This window comes from Ochlerotatus camptorhynchus, unplaced genomic scaffold, assembly GCF_037179485.1.
Source record: "Ochlerotatus camptorhynchus isolate MF236.1 unplaced genomic scaffold, CSIRO-AGI_Acam_v1.1 ptg000122l, whole genome shotgun sequence".
In the NCBI taxonomy this organism is placed as follows: domain Eukaryota; kingdom Metazoa; phylum Arthropoda; class Insecta; order Diptera; family Culicidae; genus Ochlerotatus; species Ochlerotatus camptorhynchus.
This window is the reverse complement of record NW_027040612.1, coordinates 2,057,907-2,071,179: the sequence shown is the minus strand read 5'-3', so window position 1 is coordinate 2,071,179 and position 13,273 is coordinate 2,057,907. Positions and strand designations below refer to the sequence as shown.

General features: G+C 37.5%; 2 protein-coding genes across 2 annotated transcripts in view; one reads left to right on the top strand and one right to left on the bottom strand.

Moving 5' to 3' along the window:
• The window catches only part of LOC135699879 (zwei Ig domain protein zig-8-like), a 72,515-nt gene extending 62,008 nt beyond the window's left edge, over positions 1 to 10,507 (top strand). Inside the window, exons 3-6 of the mRNA XM_065220241.1 lie at positions 3,839 to 3,982; positions 9,850 to 9,995; positions 10,069 to 10,228; positions 10,291 to 10,507. Coding sequence (XP_065076313.1) covers positions 3,839 to 3,982; positions 9,850 to 9,995; positions 10,069 to 10,228; positions 10,291 to 10,433 — 593 coding nt within the window. The 3' untranslated portion in view covers positions 10,434 to 10,507. The remainder of the gene's footprint in view (positions 1 to 3,838; positions 3,983 to 9,849; positions 9,996 to 10,068; positions 10,229 to 10,290) is intronic.
• LOC135699880 (uncharacterized) overlaps positions 1 to 13,273 on the bottom strand; it is a 361,603-nt gene that overhangs the window by 43,690 nt on the left and 304,640 nt on the right. The gene's annotated exons all lie outside the window — the stretch shown is intronic.

Here is a 13,273-nt window from a genome sequence, read left to right as displayed (position 1 = left end):
ATCCAACAACACAAATCTCCATTACAACATCTAACGAATTCAAAACTCCGAAAATCACTCATCTATAGCAAGTGAGTGGAAGCAACCCTGCATGCAACCATTCTTCTGGACATGCCTGTGGACATGCGTTAGCTTCGAAACTTCTAACCAAACTGGGAAAATTTTCAGATCACAAAAAAAAACTTGAAAAAAACTTTCAAACTTTCAAGTAAAATAAATATTGATTATTTTACGCAAAAACGAGCAAGTAATATTAAATCTCTTGTATCGTATGCTAATGCTAATTGACTGCAACAAAAATAATATGCTTAAATAAAATAAAATATTAATAAGATTATATGCAAAATTTACTAGAAGATCATTACTTTATCGGTGAGAAGTCTCTAATAAGCCCTCCCAGTTCCTCTGTATACAGAACAAATCTGATACTATAATCAGAATTGCTCAGTCTGCGTGAAGCAGCCGGTTTCATCAAGGAAGTTCTACTAACAGCCAAGAATTAATCGTTTGAGGCATACTGAAGCATTAAGAAGGTGATATGTGTAACGAAAGGAAATCATCATCGTTGCAAATATAAAGAAATTAAACATAACCCTTTGCTTCAGTACCGTCAACCTCCATGTCCATGGGGAGGGAATACGTTTTTTTGCAAGCTGTGACGCTGAAACACCTAGTTTGACCGAGTGCAACTCTTACAACTTTATGTATGCGGAAGATTTTGAAGTATTCAGATATCCTGAGGATCGTTTTCTGGCCACCCTGAAGCAGCATCGATAGGTTGATGGCATATTTCCTCTATGCTCAAAATTGTATGCAATTTAGAAAAAAAAAGCACGGGTCTCAAGGTCAACATTTAAGAATTGACTTTTTTCCTGGAGATTCCGGATATCCAGAGGACCGTATTCCGGCCACCCAGTAGCAGAAGCGATATGATGATGACAAATTTCTTCTATGCTTATACTTGTAAGTAAATCTAGAAAAAAACACGGATCTCTATGTCCGCTTTGAAGAATTAACTATTTTCCCGGTGACTTTGGATATCCAGAGGACCATTTTCTGGCCACTTGGTTGCAGAATCGATATTGTGATGGTATATTTTCTCTATGCTCATGATTGTATGCAATTTAGGAGAAAATCGCAGATCTCTAGGTCTACTTTCCGGAATTGACCATTTTCCCGGTGAATCCGGATATCCAGAAGGGCATTCAATTACCCCTGCGGGATCAAATCAATATGGCACTGACATATATCTTCGCAACTAAGGGTTTTTCACATTTTCTTAAAACTCACGGATCTCCAGGTCTACTTTTAATAATTGACTATTTTCCCGGTGATTCCGGATATCCAGAGGACCGTATTCTGGCCACTCGGTAGCAGAATCGATATGTTGATGTCATATTTCCTCTATGCTAATGATTATATGCAAGTTAGAATCTCTAGGTCTACTTTCAGGAATTGACTATTTTCCCGGTGAATTCGAATTTCCACAGAGCCACCTTTCACGGGTTTTATCGTTCCGATTGGCCACCCACAACTCCAGTCGGTTCCTTGTCTGTTCCGTTTGACAGTAGATAGTCATACTTTTCAAGAAGTGGCTCAATCTTAAGATGTGGTAACCAAATTGCAGAGAACCAGTCATGTCAACATGAATCGACACGCATTTTGCTCGGGACTTTCCCGGGTTTTCCCGTTCCGGCTGGCCAATCACAGGTCCAGTTGGGTTTCTATCTATTCAAAATAAAATTAGATAGTCATATCTTTCGATTGGTGGCTGAATCAAAACGATTGGTCATTGCATTGCTGAGAATCAGCCATGTCAACATGCTTCTTCTTTTCCTTTATTTAACGTCGGTCTCTGTTCCGCAATCTAGTGCCAATCATCGACGGACATCGATTACCATCCATTGACGGCAACCAAATGTGCAGGAAGGCAGCTTCCACACCTGCGTAGGATATCGCACCCATTCACAACACACATGGGCCGGGACCAACGGCTTTACTTCCCTTCCGAAGGAAGACGTGACCAGAGATTTTTATGCCTCAGAAAAATCCCACCGACCTCGACTGGGATTGAACCCAGACCCATTGGGGTGTTAGAAAGCAGTCACGCTTACCACTACACCACCGGCGTCAGCATGTCAACATGCATCGACACGCATTTTGCAGCCTTGGGGTTATGTCAGTTAATAATCTTCTAAAGATGCTTCCTCTGGATCTCGCTCTGAATATTTTTTTAGATGCTTCTTTTACAAGCATCTTTCAGGAGCATATTTTAGAACCTTATTCTAGACGCTTGCCCATCGTTTCGCTCATCTGACCAAAAAAACACGGGCAGGACAGTAAATCTAAGTAGCTACGAATTAAAGGAGTAATTTTCCAAGGTTTTGGATGAAAATTTAAAAAATAGTGACTAAATCATGAAAAATATATGTCTAATTTATAGTGCACAAACTTAATTTTATATGGATCAATTTCGTTAGTTTATGGTTCATTGTTGAACGTTTTACAGATCTTTTGCAAAATCGGTAATTCGCACAATTCCAATACTTTAGAATTTAGTGGTGCAATTTTACAATTGTGTTGCTAAATTTTACATAAAATATGGATCATTCACTAATTTTTTAGGTTCTATGGATCCTTTGGGTAATTTTAATTCGTTTATCAATTCTAAATGTGCCTACATAGGGCTGCCTGCCAAAAATGCTGAAAATGGGAATAGGGTTAACTACCCCATTTCCGGTCTATTAAGCACAGCTCGCATTTAGACTTTCTTAATCTAGCGCAGTTTAGCACCAAATGGAATGTTATTATTACTGATGGCTTCCAAATTTATTTACCTTTCCGTACTTACCGTAAGATTTGATAAAGAGATACCAATCGTTGAGATATTCCCTAATAAAAATAACCTTAAAAGAGAGCTTATTTATTAGGGTTGTCAAAAGTCTAACACTACTTCTTGACGCCAAACTCGGTAAACTCGGCCTAACGCATTGCAACGCCATTGAAACGCCAATGAATTCACTTCGGCCTATCGGATGATGATAAAAATTGATTCGGTCGGAGCGCTTCTTTTGGTTTTGGGAATAATGGGTGCAAACCTTAATATCACGCGTTCTCATTGACTTCGTTCGGTAGCTTATTAACTAAAGTATCATACCAAACGCATAATTGACTTGTTAACTCTGAAATCATGGATTTATTTGAAGTTGTCTGCTCGATAGGCCCAAAATGGGCGATTAGGCCGAAGTAGTTCTCTACCCTAGTTAACCATTATAAAACCAAATTATTTAATTTGTAAGAGAAGCAGACAAATTAAAAAAAAATGTAATCAACGTCATATCTTGGTTATGGACAGTTCAATACCTCTTTAGATCACTGTGACTAACGAAAGTGAAGATACCATCGAAGATCAGTCCATGCCCATGGACACGTGGAGGCGTATGTTTTCCCCCCAAGACGACGTATATTTTGACACTCATAGCTTTATAAATGCGACACTCAAGTTATTAACCGGTTAATTTACACCTCTGTTGACACTTTCGGTGACTTTTTTCTCACATCCCACATACCTACATGATGTACAGATCCCTTCATAGAAAACCCATCGTCACCGGGTCGTTCCAATAATCGGCGCGTAAATTATTGCTTAGGAAATTAACCGACTAATAATTGGCGTGTAAATGGTCTCGCCTTTGCCATTTGGTCCGCGTGTTTGCCGTGATCTTCTCCGTGGTGCGGCGTTCGATGTGATTTATTGCCACTGTCAATTTAATTGCTTGCCAAACTCGTCAACTAACGTTCTTTCTCTCTTTCTCTTACTTCCAACGATGATTTCCAGATGAGTCCGAGCTCGTAAGAAGACAGGATGATATTCTATATGACCTACCAGTACCGACCAGTCTGCCGGAGACAAAACGAAACAGTTCCAGTGGAAACAGCGCCAATAACGGTGACATCTACAACCGGATGTACTCGGACAGAGGTAAGAACTAAGCCCCGTAGGATACAGCTGGAACTAATCGTAATAATGGGATGTTGGCGGAATTTTTCAAATTATATATCTTCAATACGACAACGTTTCCGCTGCTCACATGGACATCGCAAATATATTATAATATTATATCAAAAACGATGAACATCAACCATGTCAAGAAAACAAAAGGTTCACAGTTCATTACAAATGTTCATGCAAGTGCGTCGATCTTAAACTAAACGTGAAATTTTCAAAGTTATGTCTGTTTGCCTGTGAAGAAGCCATCTCGAAACTGTATGGGAAATTGGTCATTTTCGAATCATGATTGAACATGTCAAAACTTGTTGTAGCACCAAAAATAATCATCAATTATTTACCTAGTTCAAATATTCATTCAACGTGGTTTTTTGCAAAGTTTTATGAAGATCAAATCGATAGAAGTTATGGAATTGAATGTAATGTAATCAACATGTGTACACAGAAACTATCTCGGAAAAAACTCAACTAAATGCCTCCATAGTGATAAACGCCAATATTTAAATTTAACTAACGATTACCTCTAATTTCCGAGATTTGTGTAATTAAAACACATAGGCTATGTGGCGGCCATTTGTGGACTCTACAAGGAATCCTTGCGGAATAATCAACTATTCCGCATTTTAACAACATAAAAACAAATTACTGTTGATTTTAAAATTTGACGACACCTCACTATGATCTCAAAATTTAGCAAAAGACACCTCCCTATAGCCATAGAGGTAACTCTAAGACTAGTATGCTTAAAGTTTCGAAGTGTTTACAAGAATAAGAATGACACAGCGAATCACCTTAACAGTTATCTGCAGTCAGTCAAAATATCTGTAACTGCCGAACTGCGAACAGTCAAAGTGTATAGATTATCTGTGACAGTGTGATCATGGTCTGTTGACAAATTCTTAGTGACTGTACAGACAGATTTTTTCTGTTTCTGCAGAACATGTCTGTCACAGATATTTTAACATTCGGTAGTTTGATTACGTTTTTATTTTCAATGTTCGATTTGGTTGGTTTGGCTTGGAAAGCGTTTGGTTGTGTGAAAAATGGACGATTGCAGTGAAAATTTAAACAGTGAGCCAAAACTGCCAAGCGTAATCGTCAAACGGTGACCCCTAAGTGGTCGAATGAGGAAACCTTACATTACATTACCGGCTTTCTATCACTCGCATTGGAAACAAATTCTTTAAACTTTAATCGCTCTTCCGTTCACTGTCAACCATTAAGCTTTCAAACTTGCAGATTGTCTACCAAAGTGATCACGGCCTACAGAGTTTTCTCTTTCCTTACAGTGTAATCTCCAGGTAGAAACGCTTAGAAAGTATGCCTGAAAATAACTGCAAAAATATTGTCTGTCGACAGTCAAATTTGACTGTGACAGTCTAAACTGTAGGTGTGATCACGTTATCAGATTTACAAGTCTGTGACAGAGAAGCTGTGACAGAGAAGCTGTGGCAGACAAGCTGTGACAGGAGAAGCTGTCTAGTCTGATCGTAGCTTTAGTTGGTAGTACCATAGAGGTATCTCTAAGACTAGAAGCCCAAGTAACAATTTCCAGTTGAAGAAACGCTTTCGTTTTGATTTTGTTCAGCTGCATGTTGAATAATAATTGCACAATGTGTTCACCACAACTTTTATAAAACCCTTGTTTACACTGGTTTGGAGAACCTATACAACTGCAACACAAAGGTGTTGTCTAACGTATTCAGTAAAACGTTTACCCAAAATCAATTTCTTGTGGAATAAACGCTTCCATTGTGATTTTATTCAACTGCATGCTGAATAATAACTGTACAATTTGTTTATTACAACTTCTGTAAAACTCTTGTTTACACTGGTTTGGAGAACCTGTTCAACTACAGCATTATATGTATACGCGGTATAGGAGTAGAAGCAACTTTTATACAACGTTTATAGATACATATTTAAACTCAAGCTTTATTATTTTGGTGAAAGCTCTTATACAACGTTTGTAGACACTTCTTGACAGCTGCTTTGAAATTTAGTAGAGAGTTCACCTGAGAGGCGTTGAAAAGCGTTTAGCACTTTTCAATGACTCCTTAACAACCGAATAGAAGCAACTTTTATACAACGTTTATAGATGCATATTTAAACTCAAGTTTTATTATTTTGGTGAAAGCTCTTATACAACGTTTGTAGACACTTCTTGACAGCTGCTTTGATATTTAGTAGAGAGTAAACCTGAGAGGCGTTTGTTGCACTCTTTTATGACTCCTAAATAATCATTGTACAGCAAGCGGTGAAAAGCGTTTAAAGCACTTTTTAATGACTTCTTAATAACCGTTGTGTAAGTACTCACAATATTCACAGATTAAAATTAATTTAACAATTGTCGTGGTACGCCAAAATAATTGCTTGTACAGTTTTTATTAATTTAATTTATTTGTGCACATTGAAAAAATATGTAATTATGCCATAATTCACATTCTGTGATCATGGAGGAAGTAGTGACAAGCATCTGTTTAAATCTTTGATTGATATTCTTTCAATTAATCTCTCTAATCATTAATTGAGAGAATTTATCTAGAAATGTTATCGTTGATTATATGATATATGTCTTAAATTAATGTTTGCATTTATTAATATAACACCTATATATTAATTTACCTCAACTCCACCGAGGGTTTCTCGAAGCAAGATTCGAACTCATGATCCCGGATTGCCAGCCGCTTCTGTTTCCATCTGCTCTATTCTTGTATACATATTTCGATCATATGAGAGAAGTATATGAAGCTCATCTTGAGTGACGTCTCTTGCAGTCGAATAATCATTGCCTTATGGTCATATAAACGTGCCTATCACTTGTGCTATTTATAGCAACAAAATTGTGGTTGGTGGTTGGTCGAACGTAAACAATCATTTAAGAGTGCTCCAAGCAGCTTTTGAAGCTTTTAACCAAATGGCAATACAACTACATTCTTGTACAACTCTGGAAGCTATTATTCAATGTTTGATCAACTCAGGTGTTTTATAAGAGCTTCCAATGGTTTGTTTTGATGCGTTTATTTCACGTTCTACATAGCTCTTGTCAATCAGTTTAACAAAGGTGCTATAAAAGTTATCGTAGGTCTTATAAAGCATATAGTTAAACCGAACGTAAACAATCATTTAAGAGTGCTCCAAGCAGCTTTTGAAGCTTCTAACCAAAAAGGCAATACAACTACATTCTTGTTCAACTCTGAAAGCTATTATTCAACGCTTGATCAACTCAGGTGTTTTATAAGAGCTCTCAATTGTTTGTTGGGAGGTCCCGAAGAAACGTGCTCATTTTTTTGGCTCAGCTCAGGTACCCTCTTCGGACCCAAGCTAATCGATGCACCCCTCGAAACATAGGAAAATCCACGAGCCCCTCAGTTTATCAGTCAAACTTTCATAGCGAATCAAAATAAACATGCTGTAGTACTAGAATTTCGACTAGAATGTGATACGTTAATCGATTTGCTTGGGACTAATAGCAACAATCAATACGAAACTAACGATTTTAAATTGGCTCACCACTTTAGTAGCCTATTGGTCCCAAGCAAACGATTAACGTACCCTATTCTAGTTGAAATTCTATTACTACACTATGTTTGTTTTGATTCGCTATGAAAGTTTGACAGATAACATCAGGGGTGTGTGGATTCATGCAGAACATGCAGGGGTGAGTGAAATAGCTTGGGACTGCTTGGGACCGTTGTTCTGGTACTGAGTGAGCCAAAAATAATAATGATTTTCTTCGGGACCCAGTGGTCTTAGAGTTACCTCTATGCTAATAGGCTAGTCAAGTGGTGAGCCAATTTAAAATCGTTAGTTTCCACCGGTTGGTAGTACCGCCACCTACCTTTGGCTTCTTCTTATTCTTCTTCTTCTTCTTCTTCTTCTTCTTCTTCTTCGCATTTCAAGTTTATTGTTTGTCGCATATTAGCTTATTGTGTGCTCTCAACTTAATGTTCTAGATGCACATCCACAGTTATTAATTGAGAGCTTTCGATGCCTATACCATTTTTGCATTTGTATAATTGTAACTCTAAGACCAGAAGGTCCCGAATAAACGAGCTCAACTTTTTGGCTCAGCTCTGGTACTATCTTCGGTCCCAAGCTAATCGATTCACCCCTCGAAACATAGGAAAATCCACTAACCCCTCATTTTGTCTGTCAAACTTTCATTGCGAATCAAAACAAACATAGTGTAGTACTGGAATTTATCTAGAATTGGGTACGTTAGTCGATTTGCTTGGGACCAATAGGCTAGTCAAGTAGTGAGCCATGGCAAGATGGACCAACCATGGTCTTAGCCGTCATCAGACAACAGCAAAAAAAAAAAAAAAAAGTAGTGAGCCAATTTAAAATCGTTATAAATTGTTGATCATACTCTATGCCCAGGGAAGTCGAGAAAATTTCCATCCTGAAAAATGCCTGGACCGAACTGGGAATCGACCCAGCCGCTTCCAGCATGGTCTTGCTTTGTAGTGTAGTGTCGATCATAGCATAATTACCTATACTTATATTAATCTTGAAGGTATTATACCTGAACCAAATAGATACATTGCTACTACCGCTGAACATACCTTTGTATTAAGAAACCTTGAAGCAGAAATAAAATAGTTTTTGTCTATCCACGAACCGGAACGGACGCGTATATTTATATATTAAAATTCCGATAAACCGAAACTCTACATGTAGCTGCGCCTTTACCCGGATAGAGGGGAATAATTTTCAAAACCAGAGCAAAATAATATCTAATTTTACTGTCAATATCTTATTATGTTATTGGTAAGTTATGTGCTATTCTGTTAATTGCTTATTCTACTATCAAATTATGCTAGGGCTATAATATTTAGAAATCTAAGACAAATATTAAAAATAACATAAATAACATTAAAAAATTGTGTTATTATAACAGAATGAGTCATTACTATATTATTGGTTTGATTTATTCAACAACAAACCAATAGCTTAACGAGATATGATAGCATGCTTTGATATTATTTTACTATGTACCTATACCCGGAACTTGTCCCGAGATTAGCTTACACTTCGATTACTTCATAAAATTTATAAGGAATACCAACATCAATATTTAAGAAAACAACAAAAAATTACATACTAAATACAGTCACCCTAATTGTTGATGATTATGGGCCACTTCTATTAATTAACACGCAGAACTGACTGACCCATAATCGAGGGAGGCGACACATCTAAATCTCAATTCAAGATGCTCAACAAATCTCACACTAGCGAATCAATCCTCGTAAAATCTTCCTGCACTTCTCGAATCTACTTGCATCGCGCACCATCATTTTGCAGGAAATCCCCAGAATCGTCATCAATCTTCTTTCTATCGACTCAGCGTGCGCGCAGCTAACCACAGCAAAACACAATTTTTCCTGCATCGTAGATAGAGTCCACTTGAATCGTGATAATGTCTTCAGCAAAGTTGTTCCTTATAATTTTAGCTACATGTGCTGAAATTCTGAGCACAATAGTTCTATGCACGAAAGAATGAAGGGATGTTAAGCTTCCATACATTTCAACCAAAATTCCCATATAACTTTAAATCAAAAGCGCCTCCGAATGAGCTAAGTCGACCAAAGTTGGTTGCACTACCACTTGGTCATTCAGAGAAGTCTATAAACAAATGCCATGCCGAAGACATTAATTTGCACATAGAAAATAGTTTAAAAAATATAGACAATTTTTGACCAAAAGCGCACAATTTCGATAAGTTCAATAGACATAAACAATCCTTTTGAACCTACACATTAATCAACTTATTGTACGTACACCTACGTTCGAACCATTCATATCTCACAGAAGTTTCTCTTGCCTTTTTCCAGACTATCTATATTTGACCGCCACCACGCAAATAGTGGAAGGAACCATGGTCTACGGGTACAAAGGCGAAAACCTGAATCTGACCTGCATCATAAATCACAACTACGATCGACGACCGAGTTACGTTATATGGTATCACCAAAATGATGTAAGGAATAAGCAATCCATTCAACCCAAAGACCATGTGCATTGTTAAATAATGTCATCACAATATTTTACAGATCGTTGCATATGAATCGTTACGAAAACGGGACAAATCTCCCCTAAACAGCATCACATCGTATCATATGATACGGAACGTCGACTTTGACGATTCTGGCAACTATACGTGCGCTCCGGAGCTGTACGGCGCTGCTAGTACCATCGTCCACATTTTGGATGGTGAGTAACTGAATGGCACTTTCGGTTATTTTAATATGCTAATCTATTCCCTTGCTTGGCAGGTGACGAAATGCGAGATGTGATAGCTGGCAACCTGGTAGGAGTAGGGAGTGGATTTCTTCCAAGGATAACGCCACTGGTGGCATTGGTAGCCGGCATGCTGAGCTTATGCATATTTTATTGTCATCCGGACAAGGCGAGATGATGACAGTTAATAATACATTTCAATATCGAGATTGTAAATAATTTAATGCAACATAGGATAATTAAAAGCCGAAACTTTCCGTCTGCTCTAATTGGGATTTGAAAGAACGGAATACCTCTTGATCATTACTTCATCACCCATATTCTCGTTTTCGTTCGAACCGTATTTTCCATACAAAAAAACGAACGAAAACAAGAATATGGCTGAATATGTATAACACATATCAAATTCATGTGTTTTTCGCTTCCGGTTCTCTTTATTAGGTATTTCCAGTAATTGAAGAAGGACGAACTTTGCGAACCTTTATTTTAATAGAATCGAAGATATAAAATGACATCAATTAATAAAAAGAACGATTATTTTACGTTTATTTCTCTTCGAAAGCTGACAATTAACAGCAAAATAAGGAACGCTATGATGACATCATTATCTGCAAGAACAAGTATTATCTAAAGGATACCATTTTCTCTACACAGTTCTACTTCACTGAACCCAAATATAATTGCAAGATTAGGTACGCGTTCTGCGTAGCTCCCTCGATTTGGCTGAATCTTTTCCTCTACGACTTGATGGTTGGGATCTCTGCGATGCTTTGATACCGACCGGCAATGCATCGCTCACATTTTTCCCAACAGAACTGAAAACCTGTACCTTGGCACGCACTGGACTCCGGTTCGTTCTGGTCAGTTTCCGGGTATAGATAGTATCGCTCAAGAAAAGACTTTCGATCAGGACCTGATTGCATATTGGACAGCTTTTGTGTTTAACCATCGCCAATTGAATGCACTGATAGCAGAATGTGTGACCACAGTTTACAACCACGGGTTTCTCGAAAACATCTGACAGACAAATGGGACATTCCTTCTCCGCCAGCGCTGTAAACATCGGTGGGCCTGTTGTCAATGAAAAACATATCAGTGCCAACATTTCAAAGGGGCGTAATTGCATTTGTAAACAATGGTTTTAGCCTTCTGTTTCTCTTGAATAAAAGCTCACTCATGAAAGTTATTTACACCACCAAGTAGGGGAATGTTTCCTCTACCATCTAGAATTATTAATTTGAAGAGGTGAGCTTTCAGTTGCGAGAAATCGACAGCTAAAGCCATTGTTTACAAAAGCAATTACGCCCCTTTGAAATGTTGGCACTGATATATTAGCATACTAACGGTAAAGCACAGAACCGGAATTCGTCAGTGTAGAATATTTAGTGCTAGTCAAGCCAAAGCTGAGGATGCGGGAGGAATTATTTGCTAAATAATGTAAGCACACTACATAAAAGCCCTTCGGGAAGGATATGGACTGGTTATGAATTAAGTTGAAAGGAATCCCGGTCGAGTCATGTTACATAAGAGCTAATAATAAACAACATTAATCACTTCACGTCACTCGATTCGCAGGGTAACTTCCAACATAAACGATAGCATCAAACTATGATCATTTACGAAATTTACTGTCTCAAATCACCTACGTTAAGCCTGTCGATGTTGACAAATAAATAAATAAAAAGGATCTATTGTGGAGGCCAGGGATCAAGAACTTCTAGGGCCTAATACCAAGTCTGATCAATGATCATTCTTTCTAATTACGGCGATGTAAAATGTGTAAGACTAGTTTTCCTCTTATCAAATCATGTCTAGTAATTTATGCTGTATGAATACTGAAGTCGTGGAAAAAAACTGCAGTTACTCATAGCTAATGAGTAATTGCAGTTTTTTTCACAATATGAGTAAATTTCGTATGCAAATAAAATGCTCTGAGTCAATAATTATTGAATTCAATCGCTCAGTTGTAGTTGCCCGTGATTTTTTTTTCTTTACAAAATAGTTGCTTGTGGCACACAAATATTTTAAGAAACATAACTAGATTTAATAACAAATTTTGTTAGCATTCAGCTCCGAAACTACGGTTGAGAATATGTGTATAGGTAATTCTCACCTCGATTCCGAAGATTATATCTACATCCGGGAAATCCGAAGCTCGATGTTGAATTCTCCATCAAGGACTCATTTGCTGACTGCTGATTCGGTATATTAGCGATCATTTTTGACAATTATTAGACAATTTCCACAAAACTATCACTGCTCGATCACAAAAAAACATTAATAGTTATTGATTTTTGTTTTTCAATAATTATTATCAATTATTGAGAACAAAATCCAAACATTAATTAAAAATTTTCTTTCCAATTTATGGCACAAACCTAATTAAAATGTTTCTCAACTTTACAGCGTTTAATCCAAGGTAACTACATATAGGTCTTCTAATGTGTCAAATTCATGATTCAGTCATGTTGAATTTTTGTATGCACGGAACCGAAAAATTACCCAAAATGAAATTCTTTTCACTCATCTCCAACACAGCAAAAAAAGTAATATCGATCAACGTAATTCAAGCCTTATGTCGTTTTCGTTTTTGCGGTGTAGCCTCGGGTGTAGCACTGGTGTAGTGTAAGCAGGAATAAGCGTGAGTCTTTGACAGCTCAACATCATTTGTTTGTAAACAAAGGTGCATTCTATATCTACACCCTACAATATTTCGGTGTACGGCAGTGTAGCACCGGTGTAGCTACACCGCAAAAACGAAAACGACATTAGATAATTAAAATAGATTGCTCAGTCGGGCATCCCTGCTTTTACTCGAAAAGTAACATTGATAGCGCGCTATCTGTCGGCCAACGGGTGAACTAAAAGTTTAGCAGCCGAAATGGGTGCGCATTTTGAATCAAAACTGCCCTGCGTATACATTAATGTTTTGGATGGCGCATTCCACGTCTGACGTTGCAAATTGACATTTTTTCACATCGGTTTTGTTTTGCTTTTTATTAGCAGTGTTCAATCTTA